At 47.3% G+C, this 21425-nt stretch overlaps 1 protein-coding gene across 3 annotated transcripts; it reads left to right on the top strand.

Moving 5' to 3' along the window:
- Window positions 1-835: 835 nt before the first annotated feature.
- On the top strand, window positions 836-19837 carry NCOA5 (nuclear receptor coactivator 5). Of its 3 annotated transcripts, XM_066561698.1 has the most exons (10): window positions 836-912; window positions 3885-4071; window positions 4564-4671; window positions 8596-8662; window positions 12050-12409; window positions 12661-12752; window positions 12872-12998; window positions 14977-15176; window positions 17126-17449; window positions 17862-19837. In XM_066561698.1, the coding sequence occupies exons 2-10, from the start codon at window positions 3909-3911 to the stop codon at window positions 18515-18517; spliced, it is 2097 nt and encodes a 698-aa protein (XP_066417795.1). In that variant the 5' UTR covers window positions 836-912; window positions 3885-3908; the 3' UTR covers window positions 18518-19837. The 3 variants fall into 3 exon arrangements, with proteins under 3 accessions (XP_066417795.1, XP_066417797.1, XP_066417796.1); XM_066561699.1 differs by lacking the exons at window positions 3885-4071; window positions 4564-4671 and having other exon boundaries at window positions 893-912; XM_066561700.1 differs by lacking the exons at window positions 3885-4071; window positions 4564-4671; window positions 8596-8662 and having other exon boundaries at window positions 850-912.
- Window positions 19838-21425: the final 1588 nt, after the last annotated feature.

Raw genomic sequence — 21425 nt, forward strand, 5'->3', positions numbered from 1 at the left:
ACGCCGGGGCTGGGGGCACAGCACGGGAACGCCACCCCTTGAACGGGTCAGGAACACTCCGGTCCTGGCCCTGGGTCCGGTCTGATCCCGACTCCGGTCCCAGTCTGATCCTGACTCCGGTCCTTGTCTCGGTCTGATCCCGATCGCGGCCCCAGTCTCAGAACTTGTCCTGGTCTGATCCCCACCCCAGTCCCGATCCTGACACCGGTCCCGGTGCCGTTCCAAAGCCCCATCTGGTCCCTGTCTGACCCCGACAACTACTCCTGTCTCAACAGCAGTCTGATCCCAATCCCGGTCCCAGTCTCAACCCGACCCCGATGCCGGTCTCTGTCCCAGTCTGATCCCGATCCCGGTCCCTGTCCCAGTCTGATCCCGATCCCGGTCTCTGTCCGACCCCGATCCCGGTCTCTGTCCGATCCCGGTCCCTGTCCCAGTCTGATCCCGATCCCGGTCTCTGTCCGATCCCGATCCCGGTCTCTGTCCCAGTCTGATCCCGATCCCGGTCTCTGTCCCAGTCTGATCCTGGTCTCTGTCCCAGTCTGATCCTGATCCCGATCCCCGTCCCGGTCCCTGTCCCTGTCCCTGTCCCTGTCCGATCCCGATTCCGCCGCCTCCCACGCGCGAGGTCCGATAGCGCCACCCAGCGGCCGCCCCGCCTGGCCTCCTTGGCACTACAACTCCCGGCCTGCCTTGCAGCGCCGTACCGCGGGATACGCCGGGAGCCGGGGCAAGTGCCCTGTGCCTCGGCAGGTATGGCGGTACCCTGCCGCGCCGTAAAGTGCGCTACGTCGTCATAGCGACCGTTCTTCCCCCTCCTCCTCTTTGCGACGGCGCCGTGCGGTAGTGGCGGGTGGCGCCTTTGTCCTGGCGGCGGCGGCCTGACGGGGCACCGGGTCCGGGCCGGGAGCGGCGGTGAGTCTGCGGGTCCGCGGCCGCGGTACGCGGAGCGCCCGAGCGACAGGCTTACGGCAGCGAGCCCCGCAGAGAGCCCGCTCGCTCTCGGCTGAGGCCGGGCCGGGCGTGCCTCGCGGCCTGCGGGCGGGCCGCGCCTCCGCCTCGCGTCCGGGCCGCGCCTCCGCCTCGCGTCCGGGCCGCCCCTCCGCCTCGCATCCGGGCAGTGCGGGATCGCCGGGATTCGATGGGGCTGTTCCGCACCCCCGGAGAACCGGTGCGCGGCTTGAGCGGCGCTGGCAGCGCCTAGGCCCGGACGGAGGGAGAGGAAGCATGGGAGGGAGCGGCGGCCGCCGGTGTGAAGCTCCCGGCCGGGGGTCCCTCCCCGCTGGCCCGGGAGCTGCGGTGGGCCCGCGCTGAGCGGGACAAGGGCGGGGCGGCGGGAGGAAGGCGGGGGCGCTCCCCGGGTACCGTGTGGGCGGCACCGCGTGTGCCCAGGTGCGGGGGGCCGGGACGGGCGGTGCCCCGGAGGGCCCTTTGGGGGAGCGCGGGGCTGCTCCGAGGGGAGCTCCCGCTCCTCGGCACCTCTGCCTTCCGCGCCCACTGTTTCTGTTTTGCCCCCGAACTTCACGGAGACTCGTGTCGTGTTTCGCTTGTGGCAAATGAGTTGCAATATGCCGCTCCAGCAGTCTTGCTTCCTTGAAGCTGTAGCGCTATTAATAAACAACTCTGGTTGTATATATAAAGTTTTTAGAGAGATGTGGGTTTCAATAATTTCCAGAGGTTTTGTTGGCTCATGAGGTGCTGTGGGCTGTCCTGTGGTAGGACCCACAGTTACTGCGCGGGGAACTGGCACCTTTAAACTGTGCCGGTGCCTCTCTCGCTGATTTGGTACAAGACTTAATGTGGGAATTAGGTGTTCACCTGATGTAGCGTGCCCAGAGGTGGGACAACATTCATTTATTCTGGTCTTATGATCACTAAATGGCCCTTAATTATGTAATCTTCTGCGTGGAAAATGATAAGAGGCAGTGAATTACCTTAGATGAGAGTTCTGATTTACTGATTGTTTTGAAGTGGGGTAAATAGCTCTCTGTTTTTCTTAACGTGGAAAGTTCTTGCAGCCTCTTCCTCAGACACCCCCTGCTATCCCACCCCTAAGAAACGTGAAAAGGAATTTCTTACAGCTTTTTATCCTGAAAGGGAGATCTGCCAGCAGCTACAGGCCTGTTTGACACCTGTTTGCTGTGTGCCTGTGCACTGCATCCTGCTCTGAATGGGAACTTGGGCTAGATGGTGCCTTCCATGTTTTATTGCCTCTTATTCCTTTTGAGGGAATTTTGGAAGCTTCTCTACCCTCAGCTGATGAGAACTTGAGCTGCAGTAGTGGAATAGAAGTCCAGTGCTTTTGTGTAAGAAAAAAAAAAAAAAAAGGGATTTGTTACTTCTCATGGGGAAGATAAAACTCTGTGTATGTGTGTGGACAAACTTGAGGGGGATTGGGGCAAATATGATAGAAGAGATTAATTTTGTTATTTTGTTGGATTTTGGTTTGGGTGTTGAGTTTTGTTTTCCTCACCCCAGTTCTGGCAGCTAATTTTAAAAAGTTGATTAGACAGGGAAGTGTTCTCTGCCCCCATCTCTGTAGGGTTTCCTAAAAAGGGGCAGGAGTAACACAAATGTGAAGTTGATTGATCTTTAAAGGATAAATAAGTACAATTTATGTCCAAGATCTGGAGTAGATGTATTTTTCATGCCAGTTAAGTGTTGCAAAAGTATTCATATAGAGTCGTCTTATCTATTTTGACATTTGATTTATTTATTTAGAGATGACTTTTAAATTGTATTTACTCCAGGGTACTGTTAGGGAGTATCTTAGTTGTAGGCATTGCATGATTAAAAAGATAAGTTTCTGTTGATACACTCAATTTAATCATCTTTCTTTTTCCAAGCTTCTTGCATGTTACTAACAGAAAATCCCATCCTGCATTCCTGTAGGTGAATGTTTAGGAAGTAGAACAACTTTATTAAATCATTTTCAAACTTTTAAGTTCACCTTGAAAGTTTCTGTGTTATTAATTTCTTTGAGCTTTATCTAATGGTGAATTTTAAACCAGAAAGTCTGAATACTGGGGATGGTGTTTTTTGTTAGCCATGGCAGTGTTTGTTATGGTTTGTTTTTGTTTTTTCTTCTGGGGTGGCTTTTTTTATTTGTTTGGGTGAGTTTGTGCAGTGAATGTTGCTGACTGCTCCAGCTGTGTGCAGGGGTGTGGGCTAAGGGAATGTGCTTTTTCTGCATGGGGGAGGTGAGGAAGGTGCAGCATTTACCTGGGGGTGGTTAAATTCCCAGCTCTGGACCCGCCTGCTGTGGGAGCTGACATCTCCATGGGGACAGGGCTGTGCTGTCTAACAGAGATGCAGATAAGGACCTGTGCTTTCTGGGATTGGAAAGCTGAGATTTCACATGTAGTGAAGTGACCCAGATGTGGTCACTTAGGAGTATTTCAGCAGTATTTCCTGATGCCTCATTCCAAGCCCTACTGGAATATTTGGGTGCTGTTATGCAATGTTGCAATGAGTGTTTCCTTTCAGCTTATTAAAATATTGCATAAATTTCAATATTTCTCATCAGTGGATTGAAGAACTAGATGTGACAACAATAGGCATGTTGAAAAGCTTAAAGTTAAGGAGTCTTAGTGGAAAATTAGTTTTATTTGTATCTTAGTTTGGAGTCAAACCATTAAAACCTATCTGCAAAATAATTAGGTTTGCTACCTTTCAGTATTACAGAAAAGCTCAACCAGAATGCTGCAGTGAGTGTTTTTGCCTGACCTCTGTGTCCCTCGTATTAAGATCTCTCTGGAGTGAAGTTTGCGTCAAGCAGACCCAGTTGGCTTCTAGTCTGCAAAGCTGTTAAGTTTAATCTTGTTCCAGTTTAATTTTAATGTCATGGATTGAAATTATATGCATGGCCATTTTTTTTTTTTGTGAAGAGTTGGATTTGGAACGAAAGCAAAATGGCTCGAGGACGCAAGAGCAATAGCATCAAACAGAGCGACTTCACTAACAGCACCAATCCTCAGGATTTAGAGAGAAGACTTTTTGTCGGCAATTTGCCCACAGACCACATGACTCGTGAAGAAATGGAAGAGATATTTTCAAAATATGGCAAAATCAGGGGTTAGTATATTATCTTATGCCTTTTTGTGGCAGGGATTTCAGGGAGAAATATTGCTTCATGCTTGTCAAATGCTATTTGATGATGATGAGAGGAGTGACCAATGTTGTTCCTAAATAGTGACCTTCTAATGATAATTTTCTCTGCCTGCATTTTGTCTGGAAAAGTGATTCCTTCAGTATAGCTCAAACATAATGCAAATATATCAGCTATGTTTTAGTTTTTAGGGTCGCAGTGTGATGTCACAATACTCTTTCATGGCATCTTAATCAAATCTTGGTCACTTCACGGGCTGTATTTTGGTCACTGCCTTGTCAGAAGGAACTTGATCAGAGTGTTTAAACTCTGCACTTTGATCCTGGTGGATTAGATTTTCCCAGGAAGCTCGCATAGTGGTTTCTGGGTAGAGTGCAGCTGGTGGGGTTAGCGGTGTGTGTGTGGGTCAGCTCTGTCTGTGCTTGTAACCGGTCTTGCCCTGCTGTTAACTCTTGCAGCCCTCAGCATGTACCATGGCTATGGGTTCGTGCAGTATGACCGTCTAGAAGATGTCCAGGCCGCTCTGGACGGTGAGAAGGGTCGCCTTTATAAAGGGTATAGATTAGGTAAGGAAACTGCTCCTCGCTCTCCTGACCCCAGCATGCGTTCCGGAGAAAGGGTGCTGTTGTTTTAAAGCCCTCCTCGAAAGTCACAGTGTGACACTTGTCTGGCCTTAGTCTCAATCAATTTAAACAGAATTTATTCGCCTCCTGAGTTCTTGCTGTGTGCTTCACCTTGCTGCCTGGGTCTTACCCTGAATTTTTATGTGTTAGTGTTTGGGTAGCTCTGTTGGCCTTAAGAGCAGAGAAGAAACTGTGCAGCAAGTGAGCCCTGGAAAGGGATCATTGAAACGTCCAGCACAGAGTTTAATAACATTTGTAAACCAAAACTGGGCTTCATCTTGACATGCTCAAAGGAATTGGTCACAGTGCTTAGTGGCTGGTTGGCTAAGTAAACTTAGCTGGGATTTTTGCACAAGTGGAGCCAGCCTTTAAGCAGTGCTATAAATACTGGGTGCTTTAAAAAGGATATTTTCATAAAGATGAGGATAATTCTGCTAAGTGTGCTGGGAGCAGACTTAAATGGACATGAATGGTTAGAAATCCACGAGTAATCTTTTAAATGCAAGGAAAAAATTACTTTCAAAGTAAGCCTATGATAATTTGAAGAAAAACAGTGTGACTTAAAAAAGAATGACAGGAGGAATAAATAGTAACCTGTGGGAAGGTGTATGTGCAGTAACAAACAGGAGCCTGAAGATGGAAATGAAGGCAAATAGACAAGGAGGGTAGAAGGATACAAGAAATGATGTCCAGCATTATCCAAATGTAGAGACTTAAATAGGAACAACTTTGGCTGCTTTAGAAGCTAAGGGTAACTAACTGGCAATGATAAAATTTCTAACTGTAAGGCCAGTTAATGTTTCTGCTGTCTGTTTTTGAAGAGGCAGGGGATTTGTTTAATGTAATTTCCATTTCAGTAGCAAAACCAAAAAGGTAAAGCTGCAGCTACCAAATCTAGAGCTCTCAAAAGAATTAACGTCAGTGAGGCTCAGTGAACTACTGACCTGCCTAGTCTGTTTACTGGTGTTTTTCCACAAGCCTTGGAAAACTAGGGAGTTTCCAGGGAGCTGGTAGAGTGCTGCAGGTGAGGCAATAGGCAGGGTAAATGGAATGAGCCTGGCATCAGAGCCTGGGAGCAAAGGGATTCTTTCACCTGACACTGATGAGAAGGCAATTGATTAATGTCCATCAAAATAAAGCCTGTCTTAGTTACTCTTAAGGTACTGCAAGCTCTAGGGCTGGAAGCAGCAGTGTTAGTGTAAAGATTGCTGTAAGGTGCTTGACTTGATAAGAAAGGAGAACAGCTAAAAACAACAGAGTTAAATGGATTTCAAGTGAATCTAGAATGGAATAGATGTAACATGATGGAATTTCTCAGTGCTTTGAGTGGTGGTCTAGAAAAACTGAGTCCTGGCCATACAGGGCTTTTATAAGTGAATTGGAGAGAAAAACATGTTTTAAAAAAAGGATGAAATAAAGAAGACTGAGTCACTGATGGCGAAAGGACCTGGACTTCCTATCCTGGGTGCAGACAGACCTGAGCTTTAAGTGAAGCTGACAGGGAAGGTCTGCACCCAGCCAGAGTGCCCTGGTCATCCTTGGCTGTGCAAAGCACACGCGTGCAAGTAGGGAGGTTTTGGTACTTGTGGGATTTTGCTGCTGGAAGAGCGCTCAGTTTTGGTATGCCTGGTTCAAAAAGGATAATGCTGAATTGGAAAAGCCTTGAAAAAACCTGGCAGAGGTTTAGAATTAAAGAACAAACCCAAGCAAAAATCTCAAGAGAAAGGAGTGATGTGATCTCTGTGTTAGAGACAGACCTGGGATCTGGGAGTTTTAGTGTAGTCGGCATAAGTGTGACAGTGCCTTGAATGTGAATAAAGACTTTTCTCTAACAGCAGAGTAATTGGCTTCTGGAGTAATTTATTGGATCTGTGGTGGTTTCTGTGCTCTGAAGACTTTTAAATTGGAATTGGATATTTTGCTAAAAGATAAGCACTAGTTCAGTGCCACTGCTGCACTTGAGATAGATGGATTCCAGAAACTCCTGTCACCTGTGTTTGTTCAGAAGGTTGCACTGTGTGATTACAGTGGCCCTGTCATCTCAAAATCCAACAGGACGGAAGATTTTTTTGGGGGCTTTTTTTTTCCCGAAGTTTTGTCAGTGTTCAGATACTTAACTTGTAAATGCTGTTGGCATAAAATAAAATGTTACTAAATGTGTTTGTTTTGCACAAGAGAAGGATCCCTGTCAAAGTTTTTTTTTTCTTCTAGTAAAATATTTTTGTGGAGATCTAAATACTTTTTTATTTGAAAGAAATGTATGATACCAAGTGTAAAAATCATAATAGGTTTCTTCAATGGCATCTTAAAACAGAAAATAAAAATAATCTTAAACCCAAGAAAGCAGCTAGTGTCTTGCTTAAAGATAACACTTGACTTTAAGGGGCAAAATTACCAACTAAAAAATGAATGCAAGGAGAACAGTTACTTCAGTTATGCAGTCTGAGTATTAAATACAATCGTTAATAACACAGTAAGGTAAAAAATTTTGGGAAAGTTTAACTCCAGTGTAGCATAACGCAAATATTTCCACAAATGCACAGTAGTGTTTTTGTATCTTTAATAGTAAAACTTAAAGCATAAATATCCTTCAGATGTAGTTTGTAACAGTAGACCCTGCAGCTGTATTTGATCCTGGGGAGGTGCTTTGGGGTCCTGTGAGTGGTGTTGTGCTGCAGTTGTAGTTCATGTTCAGATTGCACTTGCTTCTCTGCCCCATCTGAGAGACAACATGCTGCTTGATTGACATCAAGAACAAAAATTAGACCTGATCCCTTAATTACAATTTTAATCTTGAAAATAATGAAGGATAGTTTGGGACGTTACAGAAGATTTTAAGACCGAGTCTGCCTAAAGACATCACGGCATGTTTATATTCTCATGCAAGAGCTTTGAAAGTGGTTAATGCAAATAACTCATCAGAAATGCTAATTGTTGATAGATTCTGGGGGAGCAGATAGGGCCTAGATTTGGGTTCTTTTCCTTAAAAGATTCTCAGTAAAATGTCCAAAGGCATGTTGGTGTTTGCTTTTGCCCTCCTCCAGTGCATTATTTCATCTCCAGTCAGCTGTCATGGGAGGCTTTGTGAGAACAGTGTGGGTCCCTGCCAGTTCTGGGCAACTTCACTTTTGTGGGTTGAGGACAAGCTTCTGTTTCTTCAGCTCTCTTCCTTCTTTATGTTTCCCTTCATGGTGTTTTTCACAGAGATGCTCAGAAGCCAACCAGTTTTCAAATTTCTGATCTGTTGCCTTAGTCTGCATCACGTTAACAATGGTGTTTTGGATGCACCATGTTGACTTCATAAGGAGCCTGTGTTCCAGGCTCCTGGATCCGTTTCTCAGTGGTGGGGGCCGTGCACATTAACACTGCAGCAGTCTCTTGGAAGGCAGTTGCACATGCCCCTTTGAGAACCCTTGGCTTGTTTCCAACAAGGGTACCGGCATGCTCCATTGAACAGGACTGGCTGTGAACTTAAGACTGTGCTGGCCATCATTCCTTTCTCGGAAGTTTTCAGACTCTGCTTTTTCTCCTAGAGTCCATGAGTCGCTTTCTGCTTGCTCATAGACTGCAGAAGAAAGAGGTTCTCTTATGGAAGGAAGAGTCTGGATGTAGGCCTGAACATGCAGGGTTAAAACTTCACCCAAGCTGTCCACTCTATTTTGAAGTCAAAGAAATCCATGAAATTTCCATTATGTTGTACTATCTAAACTTAATAAAAAATTGTCAAAGTGACAATGTCTCTCTGCTGAATGGATTTCCTTGCACCATCTGGATGTTGTTGAGCTTAAGTTGCTTTCATTTGAATTGTGCTGATGATCTTTTTTTTGTTTCATAGCATTGAACAGATGGGTTGATTATTCTTTACAGATATTAATAAAGCAGTGGAAAGAAGAAATATGAATAAGGCTTCATCAAGGTCCAGTCCCACACGAAGGTAAAGTACCTGGAAGCAGTGAGTTATACTAGGAATTCAGGCCTTTGGGGCATGAGCCCAGCGGCCTGTGCTAAATGTCTGTGTCTCTTCCCTACTGCCACCTCCCCAGTCAAACAGTGATGCTCCAGCAGGAAAGTCTCTGCTCCACCTCTGAGAGCCCTTTAGGCTTGGGCATCTTGGTAGGCACGAGGGAAACCTTGTGTCTGCTGCCAGTACTGCAGCCCAGCCTTCAGTTTTGCAGCACAGGCTGTAAGAGACTCGAGAGGAAGAATACGCTTGATGTTTGCTCCTGCCTCCAAGGATCAGAGAAGCCGAGACATATCTGGAGAATGCCAAGGGGCTGCAGCATTCCTAGTGCAGAGGATCTTGGGATCTTGCCTCTTCTGATGTTGAAAGCTTCCAATGCTGCCATGAGACTGGAAAAGAGCGCTTGAGCAAAATACAAGACAGAACAAATGTCTCTTGCAGGGTCCTGTCTGCCCGTGTGGTTGTGTTATCAGAGCCTGGAGCCAGCCCCCCCTGCAGTCACCATTGTACTCTCCAGCTTCTCCTGGCTTCCCACCCTGCAGTGGGCACAGCACGTTCACCTCTTTCACCTCCTCTGTGTAGGCAGCCACAGGCAAGGGGAAAAGATATGGATTGGCCTGTCACAGGAAGACAACTTCAGTTTCTTTTCCACAGCATCACTAGGAAGCACACAAAGACACGTTCCAGTGTTGTTTGGTACAAGGTACCCACCCTGTGTGCCTCTGTTGTAAAACTTTCCATGAAAAAGCATGGTGCTTTTTAAACTTGAAGGTAGTCGAGGTGCCACATCTAGTGTGCTTTACTGGCTTGAACTGTTAAATTACCAAAAATGAGGGAAAAGTGCAACTAGCAAGACATCTACACCAAAAAAAAAAAAAAGCAGAGAATGAGTAGCTGCAATTCTTGGCACCATCTAGGATTTTTATGCACTGCACTAAACTCTACATAGGGCCAAATGTGCTTGCAGAGACCAGCATGTGGGCATCAGGCCCAAGAAGTGCTGGGATTCCTGTGGCAGATGCAGCAAGTCTTGGGCATGGGGTGTGCTCAGTGCTGGTGGGAGGTCCCTGGGAGTATGGCACATTTTTGGTCGCAGTGCCACCAATGCTGCAGCACTGCTGGGGTGAGGGGCAGGTGTCTGTACCATGAGCATTGATCCTTGGACTGCACTGCAGAGAGACAAGCACAGGCACTGATGCCATGGGCATTTGCAAACTATGTCATCCTGCATGTGTGCAAGAGCAGGTGCCTGTGCTGCAGTACTAAGGAGCACTGGACGTGACTGGAGAGCAGCCAAAGCTTTTGGTGCCACTGTGACATGCACTGGATTTCAGCTGGCACTGCATACACCATGGCCATCACATGTGGTTAGCACCAGGTCCCAAGCAGCACTGTGGGCACAGGTGGCAGTGGGGTCACAGTCACAAGTCCCGGGCATGGCTGTGATCAGTGGACTCTGGACCACGCTGTGGCCTGGGAGCAGCAGCTCTCACTGCCAGTGCTGCAGAGCCCCACGCTGCACCGCACACAGCGGTGCTGGGCCAGCAGGGCCAAGTCCCAAACAGATGCAGGCAGTGGTGCTGATGCTGCAGGAGCCAGACCATGGTGACTGAGGTGTGGAAGCTGTGCCTTGGTGCTGCTGTCTCCCTCCAGCAGGGCAGCCATGCAGGCACAAGAGCTGAGGGTACCTGTGCCACATCTCTACTTCTGTCACAGTTGTGCGTTCATTCCGGATCTATTTGTCTCTACAGATAATAAATGTGGCCTGTTCTGGTCACCCCCACTCCAGCTGGAATAAATGTCATATGCCAAACAATTCCCCTGCATCTGGTTGTTTTGCTAAATGGTCTCACAGCTATGGAAAGATCAGTTATACTCAGTATCCATTAGAGCAAGTCAGAAGTTTCCCCTGAGCTTCCACCATCATTCATTGTAGGTTTTGCGGGAAGGGGGCTATGATGTGTCTCTCACAGGATGTGGTTTCAGTGCAGATCACAAACACAAAGTGGATTTATATGTCCAAGAAGCTGAAGGAGTTTACATCTGGCTGTCTGCAAATTCATTGTGTCACTTAGAGCAGGAGGCTATGTGTTCTCTTGGTGGCATCCCTAATTTGTCCCAAAATCTGCTTTGTATCTGACATGCAAACAGAGAATGTCAGCACTCCTATGTGTTCCCAGCACAGCTGGGTGTCTGACACCAAAATCCATGCACAGACTGCTCTTCCATCTCATTCCTGTCACTCTGCCTGACACCAAACTTGGGCTCATCTGACTCATTCTCTCCAGGTGATGTCTATGTGACTGCACTGCAGTGGATGCAGACTTAGGTTCTGCTTCTCTTTCATAAACTAGATTAGGCTGTTTGAGGACTGTAAAAGTCATGTCAAGTATGGGAAATAAAAAGATTCAAAAGCTGGGGTTTTTTCCTGATGGTTGTCACTATTTTGGGGAAAAAACAGTCCAAACACATCAAACTCCGTAGTTTCTCTGCAAGATTTTTTTTAATGCTTTGTTTTGACTACAGTGAAATTAAAGTCTTCTCTGGAAAACAGAATACGACCTGGAAAAAATCCTACTGCTTTGGGAAAGGATGAAGACTGGAGCATTATTCTTCCTTGCCTCTGAAGACTGCAATGTAAAGTCTGAATGAGATGGATCATTCAGATCCAACAGAGAAGCCTTTTGTGGCCACTGAGGATGCAGTACTGGTTGGGTTTAGTACCTTCTTAACCAGGGCATTATAAACATAAGGCTGGCTTTCTACAGAAACTATCCCTCAAATCCAGGAGAAGGCCATAGCTGTCTTTGCTTTCTGTCAGCAGCACAAATCCAACTGCAACATGGAACCTGCAATGTCGTTCCTCACAAGCTGCTCCTTTTTTAATCATATGCCAATAATGTTATTTCAAGTGTTCTGCTGTCATTGATGAGCGAATTTAATGGATCCATTGAACACTCCTGGCTACTGCATATATGTGGGTATTAGCCTACATCACCTTAAATTCTCAAAGAATTTGCCAAACATGATTGATAGATCATCTATGGCTGATGTTGGAGGTCAGAGGCCTTAAAATGGTGGTTTCTGAAGTGCCTGTTCACTTCATCCACAGGTGCTCTACACTTAGTGTTCCATTAAGGAGCTTTCTGGGTCTTGTTTGGCCGTGCTGATTATTAGAATTAAGAACCTTCTCCAGACTGCTTCAAAAATATGACTTTTGGTCAATGTTTGTTTTTGTGGGGTAAGAGGGAGGATTCATCTGCTGTGAAAGGTGACTTTGGCACCTCAGGTAAGAGATGTAAGAGTAACTGTACTCGTGTTGTTAGCAGGCTAATGGAATTTCCCTGGTGTTTTCCTCAGAGAGCAATATGCCTACGGGGATGGCCGAGATACCAGGCGTGACCGCTCCCCTCTTCGGGGGAGCCCACGGAGAGACCCCAGGGATGGCAGGGATGGCAGGAATGGGCGAGATGCAAGAGACGCTCGAGACATTCGAGGCAGAGACATGCGTGATGCCAGAGACCACAGGGACCCACGGGACCTGCGAGACCCACGGGACTTGAGGGATCCAAGGGACTTGAGGGACCCACGTGATGTTAGAGATCTTCGCGACCCACGGGAGCCGCTGTATGATCGATACAGGGATCCACGGGATATGAGAAATGCACGAGATATGAGGGATCCACGGGATATGAGAGATCCTCGGGACCCTTTGTACAGGTAAACTCTCCAAGATCCTATTTGCCAAAGTAATGTTTTTATGGCATTTCTGACACAATTGTTTGAGTGGTGTCAGGTGTTTAAGGAAATCACCCTTAGCTGGGGACAGTTGGGTGCTGCTCTGTGTCTTGTGAGGAGCAGATGGGTACCTCAGAAATTAAACCTGGGGGAGGTTTGGGTGTGATGCTTTGCCCAAAGTTGCTGCCTGAGATGGTGCTGCAGGAAACCATTGCTGCTTCTGAATGTTGCAGGCGAGACGAGTCTTACGACCGTTACCTGCGCCTTGACGACTACTACCGGCGCAAGGACGACTCCTACTACGACCGCTACAAGGAGCCAGAGGGTGAGTACCTGCACCACTTCAAAGGGAGGGTGCCATGGTGCCACAGTGCCATGGTTGTGGTGCTCTGTGCCCCTCTGAGCAGGTCTGAAGGGTGTCACTCATTCTGTGGCTCGTTTCAGACCGCCTGAAGCGCGAGGAGCGGCGCCGGGAGGAGCTGTACCGTCAGTACTATGAGGAAATCAAGAGACGGTTTGATGCAGAGAGACCCGTGGATTGTTCTGTGATAGTGGTGAATAAACAGACAAAGTAAGAAAATAGTTATAATCAGTGTTATTATTGCATGGTAGAAGAGAATGGATTTAAACTTAGTCCTGCCTTGAGGCTGTTTATCTTACTGGCTGCTCTTGAGGAGTGTGGGTTTAGAGCCGCCAGGAAGCTACAGCTCCCATTTTTCTTCTGGAAATATATTTTGATGAGATGAGGAAATGTATCTTGTGCTTTGCTTGTATTTTCCCCTTGTAATCTATTGCTATACCTTCTCCTGATACTTTTATACCTACTCTCCATAGAAGCCTACCATTTCAACAGGTTGTAGGGGCCTGTACTTGTTTTTCATGAGTAGCATGATATAGAACTTAGGAATATGTGCCAGCCAGGTGACAGTACAGAGCAGGGGTCAGGGTGATTTGGGGGTGTTAGTTCAGAGCTCCTGTTGGATTAGTTCCTAGGGCAGATACCAGTCATTGCCATTAGTCCAGTGTGCAAGAAGTACAAAATCACTGCTGAAGGCAGTCATGGACAGTATCAAAAGCAGGTGTAAGTAGTAACCAGGGTGATCTCACATAGCTGAGCACTTACTGAGTTCACGGGGCAGGCAACCTGTTGGGAACAGGAGGTACACCTGGCACAGTAGTAGAGGGCTTTAACAATGTCACCAGTCTGATGTCTGTATTTTTACAATTAAATATACTAAAGAATAGTAAATGTGTAAATAAATCACAGATCTGGCTTGTAATCTGAGGAAAATGTTTGTCAGGGGAAAGTTAAAGCTCTGTCTCCTTCACTCTTCAGAGAAAAGATCAGGAGTTGCTTTTCTTTAACTTTGCTGTACATGTGGGGCAGAAAGAGACAGCTGGAGCTTGCCTCATGTGCTGGTAGAAAATGGAGCAGGAAATGGAAACAGGAGAAGCAGTGAAACTAGAAATAAACTTCTGATGGAGTTGATTACCTATTGGAACAAATCTTGATAGGAAATTTTAGATCCTTTATCCCCTGGTGGCTAAAATTCTTTGGAAGATATTCTAATAGACCATAAGTTATTGTGCTTGACCTAAGAATATTTTTTTTGTGCCAGAAGATCAGCTAAGTATCCCAAGAATCATTTTGGTCTGTAACAGCTACAAACCTTAAGAGCTGGAGCCTGTTCATAAATCTTGTACTGAAGCACTCATGTCACTTTCTATAGACCTGTTGAAAGGTGACTCCTGAATGCCTTAGATACAATCATGTGACTTCAAAGCTCTTAAAAAGATGGTTGAGGGGGGACAGTTTTAATCACCATTACAGACTTCACCTCCAAAGACAATAAAATTACCCTCTTTCTTGAGTGTGGGTGCACACAGACTGAATTTGTCAGACTTTTGTGCAGTCAGTATTGCAGGTTTGGTTCTAAGTATAGTAAGCTTAAAAATAAAAACCCTTGGCAATTCAAGCTCAGCCTTGTAAGCTGGGTTTTGTGCTTGGATGGGGAAGTCTGTAGGACAGGGTATACAGGAGCAGTGGATCCAGAGATGCTGTTTTGGCAGTGGATTAGAGCAGAAAGCAGCTAGTAGAAAAGAGCAGGCCAATAAGGAATGAGGCACATGTGAACAGTTGAGATACTGAACAAAGCAGGAGTAGATGAGTTCTGTAGGTTGGCTCCTCTGCTCTGTACCCCTTGGACCTCTGCTGGCAGATATTCCTTCCCCTAGTGAATTCAGTTGAAACACATTTATGTGTAAACAAATTTGTAATAGTGTAAATCCCTTTGCAAACACTCTGTTTCTCAGCTCAGCTAAGGCTTGATTTGTAATTTATTTTGGTTGAACTGAAATGACTGATTCAGATCAGAATAAGGGCTTTTATATTGCTATAATGGGATTGCTTTAGTACTGTCCTGGTAAACGTCATGAAGCTGGGCAAGTAATCAGAAAAGCGAATCTGGGATGGTGGAGAGGGTGCAGTGCCAAGGTTTCTGTTCCTGTGTGTGACTGATTTGTTAAACTGCTGCTTTGCTTTGTGGTAGGGAGTACGCAGAGTCCGTGGGGCGGAAGGTGCGGGACCTGGGCATGGTAGTGGACCTGATCTTCCTGAACACAGAGATGTCACTGACACAAGCCCTGGATGATGTGAGCAGGGGAGGGTCTCCTTTCGCCATTGTCATCACCCAGCAGCATCAAGTTCACCGTTCTTGCACTGTTAACATCATGTTTGGCACCCCACAAGGTACTAAGGTCTCAGTAGCCTGTGAATTGTGTGGTCACTCTGAACTTTTCTTTCAGGCAGAACCACATAGAACAAAGTTCATCTTTGCTGTCACATAAGAGGTTATAAATGACTTGACACCATGTCATAAATGTGAATATCATTATTTAAAAGTTTCTGTAATGCTCTCTTTGCCCCTTGTCAAAAGGAATGTCTAATTCCTGCCAAGAGGGAATCTCGTCTGTGTTCTTGGCTCCTAACATTGCCAGCCTTTGCAATGTTAGGGCAAGTCATGGACCCCAGAGCTGCACTGCTCTGGGACATCTCTGAGTTATACCAGCCCAACCTCGCTCTACCACTTGTTGCTCTCAGAAAGAGTGTGTTGGGAATGTGGCAAATTAAAGGACAGATTTTAAAATCAAATGTGATTTAATAAGGATTTGGTAATGATAGAGATTTGATAATGAAACTGGGAAGAGTTATGAAAAGATAAAACTACAGTGTTATGAAAAGATAGATCTACAAAGTGTTTGGGTATACAGGCTCCACCTTCTCAGCACCTTTACACTTGTCACATCACTTTCCATCACAAGGTGTGACTTGGTTGTTGCATGAGGGTGGGTGTAAGTACTAAAAATGCCTTGTCAAAATGTGATTGGGGAAAGCAGCTGTTGCTCTGATCATAGCAACATGTAACGTTCATGTAATCTGTCAACACAGGTGACTGGTTTGACCACAGCTGAGCTTTCAAAGCTTATTTCTCCCTTACTGTGTTCCCAAATAATGTTCTGTGAGTTCATCTGGGAGAGGAAACCTCTGAGTGCACAGTCAGTGCTTGGTGTGTGCTCACTGACTGGAGAAGCCCAGTTTCTTTTAACATCAGATGCAGATGGGATAGGAGAGCTCCCTCATTTCCTGCAGACAGCTCACATGCACTGTCACTGAGCTTCCCATTACTCTTGGTTTTAATTCTCAACTTCTTTGGTTTAACACCTGTTAAACCTTTGGCAGAAGGCCAAAGCTTCTTTTCTTCTCTGGATCTGCTGGTGTATCAGACATGATGGGAACCCCAGTCATTAGCTCATCCACAGCTCATTCCAGAGATTAGATATGGTCACTTCAACCGCTCCTGGCCACCTTTGCATGCATGTTTGTTTCAGGGAACTCCTTCACAGTTTGTGCAAAGCCTAATGTTAAAATGAACCCAAGTTTCTGTTAGGAGGAAAAGACTTGCAGGATTTGATGTTCTGCAGGTGTTAAAAGGACCCTGCCCAGAGCTTTGGGCACGTTTGGGAAGGTAAAGGCTCTTTTGATCTCCCAATTTAAATCTGTGTTCAGGTGACTGTTCATGTGTGTGCTTTGGGAGTTGGAAATAATGACCCAAAACCCACCAATGAAATTGCCCATTACTCATTTTATTACAGAAGAATTTGATTGCTGCTTGTTGCCTCAAGAGTGGTGAATGTGAGCAGCCATGTGACACTGAGCCAATACTGCTCCCTCCCCAGCTGCATGTGCACATGAGATGTTAAGGCATTGGCAGCACAGAAACAAACCTATTTCCATGGCTGTCCTCCTCTGGGAAGCATACAGCCTTCAGAGGGCAAGTTTTGGATCTGTCCCAGGGTTTAGCAGTAAAATGACTGGGACCATCTCATCTTGGAGAACTGAGGATTTATGTGAGAGGTAGAGGGAGCTGCTTTCCTTTTAACTGGTGAGAGATAAGAAAGACATTTCTGGGCTGAGCCCTCAGCTGTGGAAGGAAAGGCTGGCCTTGATGGCTGATAGCCGTGGGCCTTCTGTTGGCTTTGAAAATGCAATTGTTCCCATGTGCCTGGGAAGTTCCCAAGTCTGTACTCACACTCCCTGAGCGGTGCCTGCTGCTGACCGGGTTGTGCTGGCAGGCAGGAGGAACAGCACCTCCATCAGGGTCACTTTGGGTCACTCAGAGCATTTTTTCCTTTGTGCAGAGCACCGCAACATGCCCCAGGCCGATGCCATGGTGCTGGTGGCAAGGAATTACGAGCGCTACAAGACGGAGTCCCGGGAGAAGGAGCGGGAGGAGATCGCCCGGCAGGCTGCCAAGATGGCAGATGAAGCCATTCTGCAGGAGAGGGAGCGCCCACCCCCCATGGAGGAGGGTGTCAGAGGAGGTCACTCTCCCAGGATCCAAACTCTCCTGAACCTGCTGGCAGACAATCGCTATGTGACTGCTGAGGAGATAGATAAAGTCATTGATTACCTGAGGGACCGGAAGGAACGCTTGCTGCGGGGCAGCACTGAATCTCTGCAGGGTAAGTCCCACAGCCCCAGACAGACTTTACTGTGTGGTTTGTGGTCCTCAGGGCTGGGACAAGAAAAGAGTCCTGGGACTGCAGGGGAATTTGGGAGCATAATGTCCTCATGTAGTACCTCATTTTATTGAGATGGATGTGTTGTTGCATGCATGAGACAATTCAGAGTATTCATGTGGAAGATCTTTTATGCTGGATTCTCTTAGGGCAACAGCAGGACTGCCATAACTGGTTGGGCTGCTACGCTCAGTCCTCTAGAGTGGTTTGGGTTCCCAGAGCTGTGCAGCTGTGATGTGAGGGTGGATGTTCACTGATGCCATGTCTTTGGTAGCTGTTTCATTAGTTTTCTTTAGGTGTCGTGTCCCTTCAAGGGCATTTGCAGAGCTTTAACCACCTTTCCTTTCTTTCCCAGCACCCATGTCAAGACAACCTTTGGGGCCACCTTCAGGATCATCACTGGGTAGTCAGTCCAACCTTCCAAGTTCTCAGGCTCATCAGAGTTCACAGCCTCTGGTCTCTACTCCTTCTGTTCCAGTGTCCTCTTCTACTCCTCAGCAGGAGCTTCAAGCAAAAATCCTCAGTCTCTTCAACAGCGGGGCAGCGGCGGCAGCAGCTGCTGTGGCAAACAGTGGTCCTGCGGCCTCCGCGGGCTCCTCAGCCAGCACTCCCAACCAGAACTTTGCTAACCTGGCCGGCGGGCAGCCCCGGCCAGCACAGATGAATGCTGGAAATTTAAACCAGGCTCAGCAGAGATTGCAGACTCCAAACACGCAGATTCCTGCTCTCCCGGGCCCTTCGAGAAACGCAGGTCCGAGACCTGGAGCTCCTCCACAACCGCAGCCGCTCTATGGTCAGCACCAAACCCGCCTCCCTGCGCCTGGCAGTGTGCCCGCCCAAAGGCCGGTGTCTTCTGGTATCAACTTTGACAACCCCAGTGTACAGAAAGCCTTGGACACCCTTATCCAGAGTGGTCCTGCACTCTCCCACCTTGTGAGCCAAACCGTGGCCCAGGGGCGAGCAGGGTCCTCAGCCCAGCAACCAATGGGTGCCTACCAGCGACACTATTAGAGCTGAGCTGTTGGACCCATTCCCCTTCCCTTTGCCATTCCATACTTATAGCTGTTAAAGAATTCTCCCATCCTTGCCCGGGGACAGATGCCCTGGGCATGCATGTCCTCTCCACTCTGGCGAGAGCATACCCCCTGCAGCATTGCTGCCAACGGTTGCTGGCGCTGCCCTCCCTCTCCTTGGTCTGGTTAGCAGTGTTTGGAGCAGAATGCTCAGTTTTCTCCAAGGCACGATGTGCTGAACTGTGTTGGATCATTGGTTGTCTTGTCCCATCCCAGAAGCTGCCGCAGCTTCAGTCCTGCTGCATTTTCCTTACTCCCGGCACCTGGTGCACCTTCCCACTGAGGTGCAGTCTGGGCTCGCTGAAGTCAGTGTAGTTTTGGATCATCAGTTTTGATGACTTAGGGGACTGAACAGAGCAGCAAACTGACGAGCCTTGGACACCCACCAGTGTGGAATGAGCACTATTTTTCTTTGGATTTCTTTTTTTTTCTTTTTTTTTTTCCTTTTAATAGCATATAAGCCATTTGGAAAGTCCAGTGATAGTGCTGGCAGCCAAAATCATGAAGCACATGCCTAACCACTGCTCAGTAACCAGGACTGTGCAGTCTGTCTGCAGCTGCCTGCCCTATCCAAGCAGAGAGGCTGGTGTTCCTGACCACTCACAGAGACTGGCAGCTGTGGGCTGAGCACACATCTGCAACACAAGAACTTCAGCCAAGGCAGAGATTTCAAACGGTCTGTCAATTTTCCTACCGTGAGTAATCAGTGTTAAGATCAACCTGGTAAATTTGGTGTGTAAATTTCCTTTTCTTACAGTCTTTGGCACCGTTGTTAGTGTAGCTTAGCTGCAGCCACACTGATGTGCTGCTGGCTCTCCCTGGAAATGCCTGTCACCAGGTATTGGGGGCAGTGCTGCTCTATCAGACCTCTTGCTGTTGATGGATGTTTGGTCCATCTGAGGAGGAGAGGTTAATACCATAATTTTAAAGATGTTAATACCATAATTTTAAACGTTTTCTCAACACTTTGGTAGCTGCAGCGGACAGTGGAGTGGTATCAGGCAGTGATTCCTCACCGTGTTTTTACTGGGAACATACTTTGATACCAGAACACAAAACATCAGTTAGCTGTGTGGTCCTTCCTGTCATGGCCTTCTTGAAGTCTGTGGGCTTCCTGCAGGGAATTGTGAGATACTAAGAAAGCAGTGGATTGAAGCAGAGGATTTTCTTTGTCCCAGGTGGTTTGTGTTGTAGCATTTCTTTTATCTCTGTGCTGTTAACAAGAGGACATTACTTTCTAATAAAAGTCAGAAAAATTTCTTGTTGCATTTTTTGACACTTGAGTACTCTCAGAATACATCCTTTCACTGTGTTTGCTGTTACTCTCCTCTCCTGGAGAAGCTGTCCTGGAAGCTTCACACTGGATGCTGAGCAGAACGTGTGTGGACCTCACAGGTCCTGACTCCTGCACAGCACTGGGGTGGCCTCAGGAAGATGTGGTGTGGCACAGCCAATACAAGGAGTCCAGAACCTCTGGTGACAGGTGGTGGGAGGGACAGGTCCAGGTCAGTGCCACAAGCCAGCGTGAGGTCAGGGCTGCAAGTCCCTGTGCCTTCAGCACCAGTGTCCCATGGCTTTGTGCTACATCACCCCACAGGCTGAGTCTGGACAGCAGTGTGTCTGTCTGCTGTCTCTCCTCCTGTTAGATCCCCTTCTCCACCTCTAATCCTGCAGCCAGGTAGAGCACTTTTGGTGGGGTGACCAGAAATCTTTGTGAGGTGAAATGTGGGAACTGCATCCCTTTGGAGAGGCTGTTCCTCTCCTTGTGCTTTGCTTCCTCTGCAATCTGCACCCTGTCAGGGTTTGCTCCATGTTATTGAAATGGTGCAAAATAGCTGTGGAGACCTGGAAGCAAGTGAAAAGTCCCCGTGCAAGTAGTGAAGGGTGTAATAAAATCATTTATTGCATTTTGTGCAGACAGGAGTCTAGAAAAATGAATACAGGTAAAGCAGTAAAGCAGTAACAGGGAGCATTCAACAGCTGAGGAGCCACTCCTCCATGAACACCTGCACAGAGAACACAGGGTCTGCACCGAGGCGGCCTAATGCACAACACTGAAACACACACAGAAATTAAATGCAAGCCTATTGGGGTTTTTTTTGGTTTGCAACCTGTTTTATTTACAAGGTTTTAAACTTAATTGCATTGCTCTGCACACAGATTCTCTAAAACACAAAGCATTCTAGGTCACTACATGTCTATTGAAATATTGCACTCGAATAAAAGTCACTTGAATGGACAGAGAACATCTAGCTACAGTGATTAAAAGAGTATTGAATGAACCGACTTTGTGATAACATTCATAACAAATATATTGCACATGTAGCACAGAAAGTGTTGTAACCAGCAGATCTCGGACCTTTCGGTCTTTCTGCTAGTTTTTAGTCCTGCTACACAGAGGAGGGTCTTGACTCTTCTAGTGCAACTCTTGCCCTTGTGCAGTCTCTTGTCCTTCTCGTCCAGCCACAGACCAGCATCTGCCCAGGCTGGATGCTGCCTGTGCCTCCTGTCCCTGCTGCCCTGTGGCTTGCTGCCTGTGTTGTGTGGTGGCCACAGCAACCTGAGCTGCCCTCCACAGTGACCTGAGCTGCCCACTGCCACTCAGGGGCCAGGACTGCTTGGCCCTCTTGCAGCAGGGACTGGAGCACGTGCCACCAGCGCTGTGTGCTGGCCGAGCACTCCCTGCCAGCTGTGGCCACGCTCCAGCCCACCCTCCCGTGGGTTGTGCTGCTCAGTGCTGCTCCTGCAGCAGCCTGCCTGTAAAACAAACTGGGGGGTCAAGACCTTCCTGTCTGGAACAAAAACCGGACCGTGTCTGCGCATGTGCCAAGGAGGAACTTGCATGT

This window comes from Molothrus aeneus, chromosome 17 (assembly GCF_037042795.1).
Source record: "Molothrus aeneus isolate 106 chromosome 17, BPBGC_Maene_1.0, whole genome shotgun sequence".
NCBI classification, from domain to species: Eukaryota; Metazoa; Chordata; class Aves; order Passeriformes; family Icteridae; genus Molothrus; species Molothrus aeneus.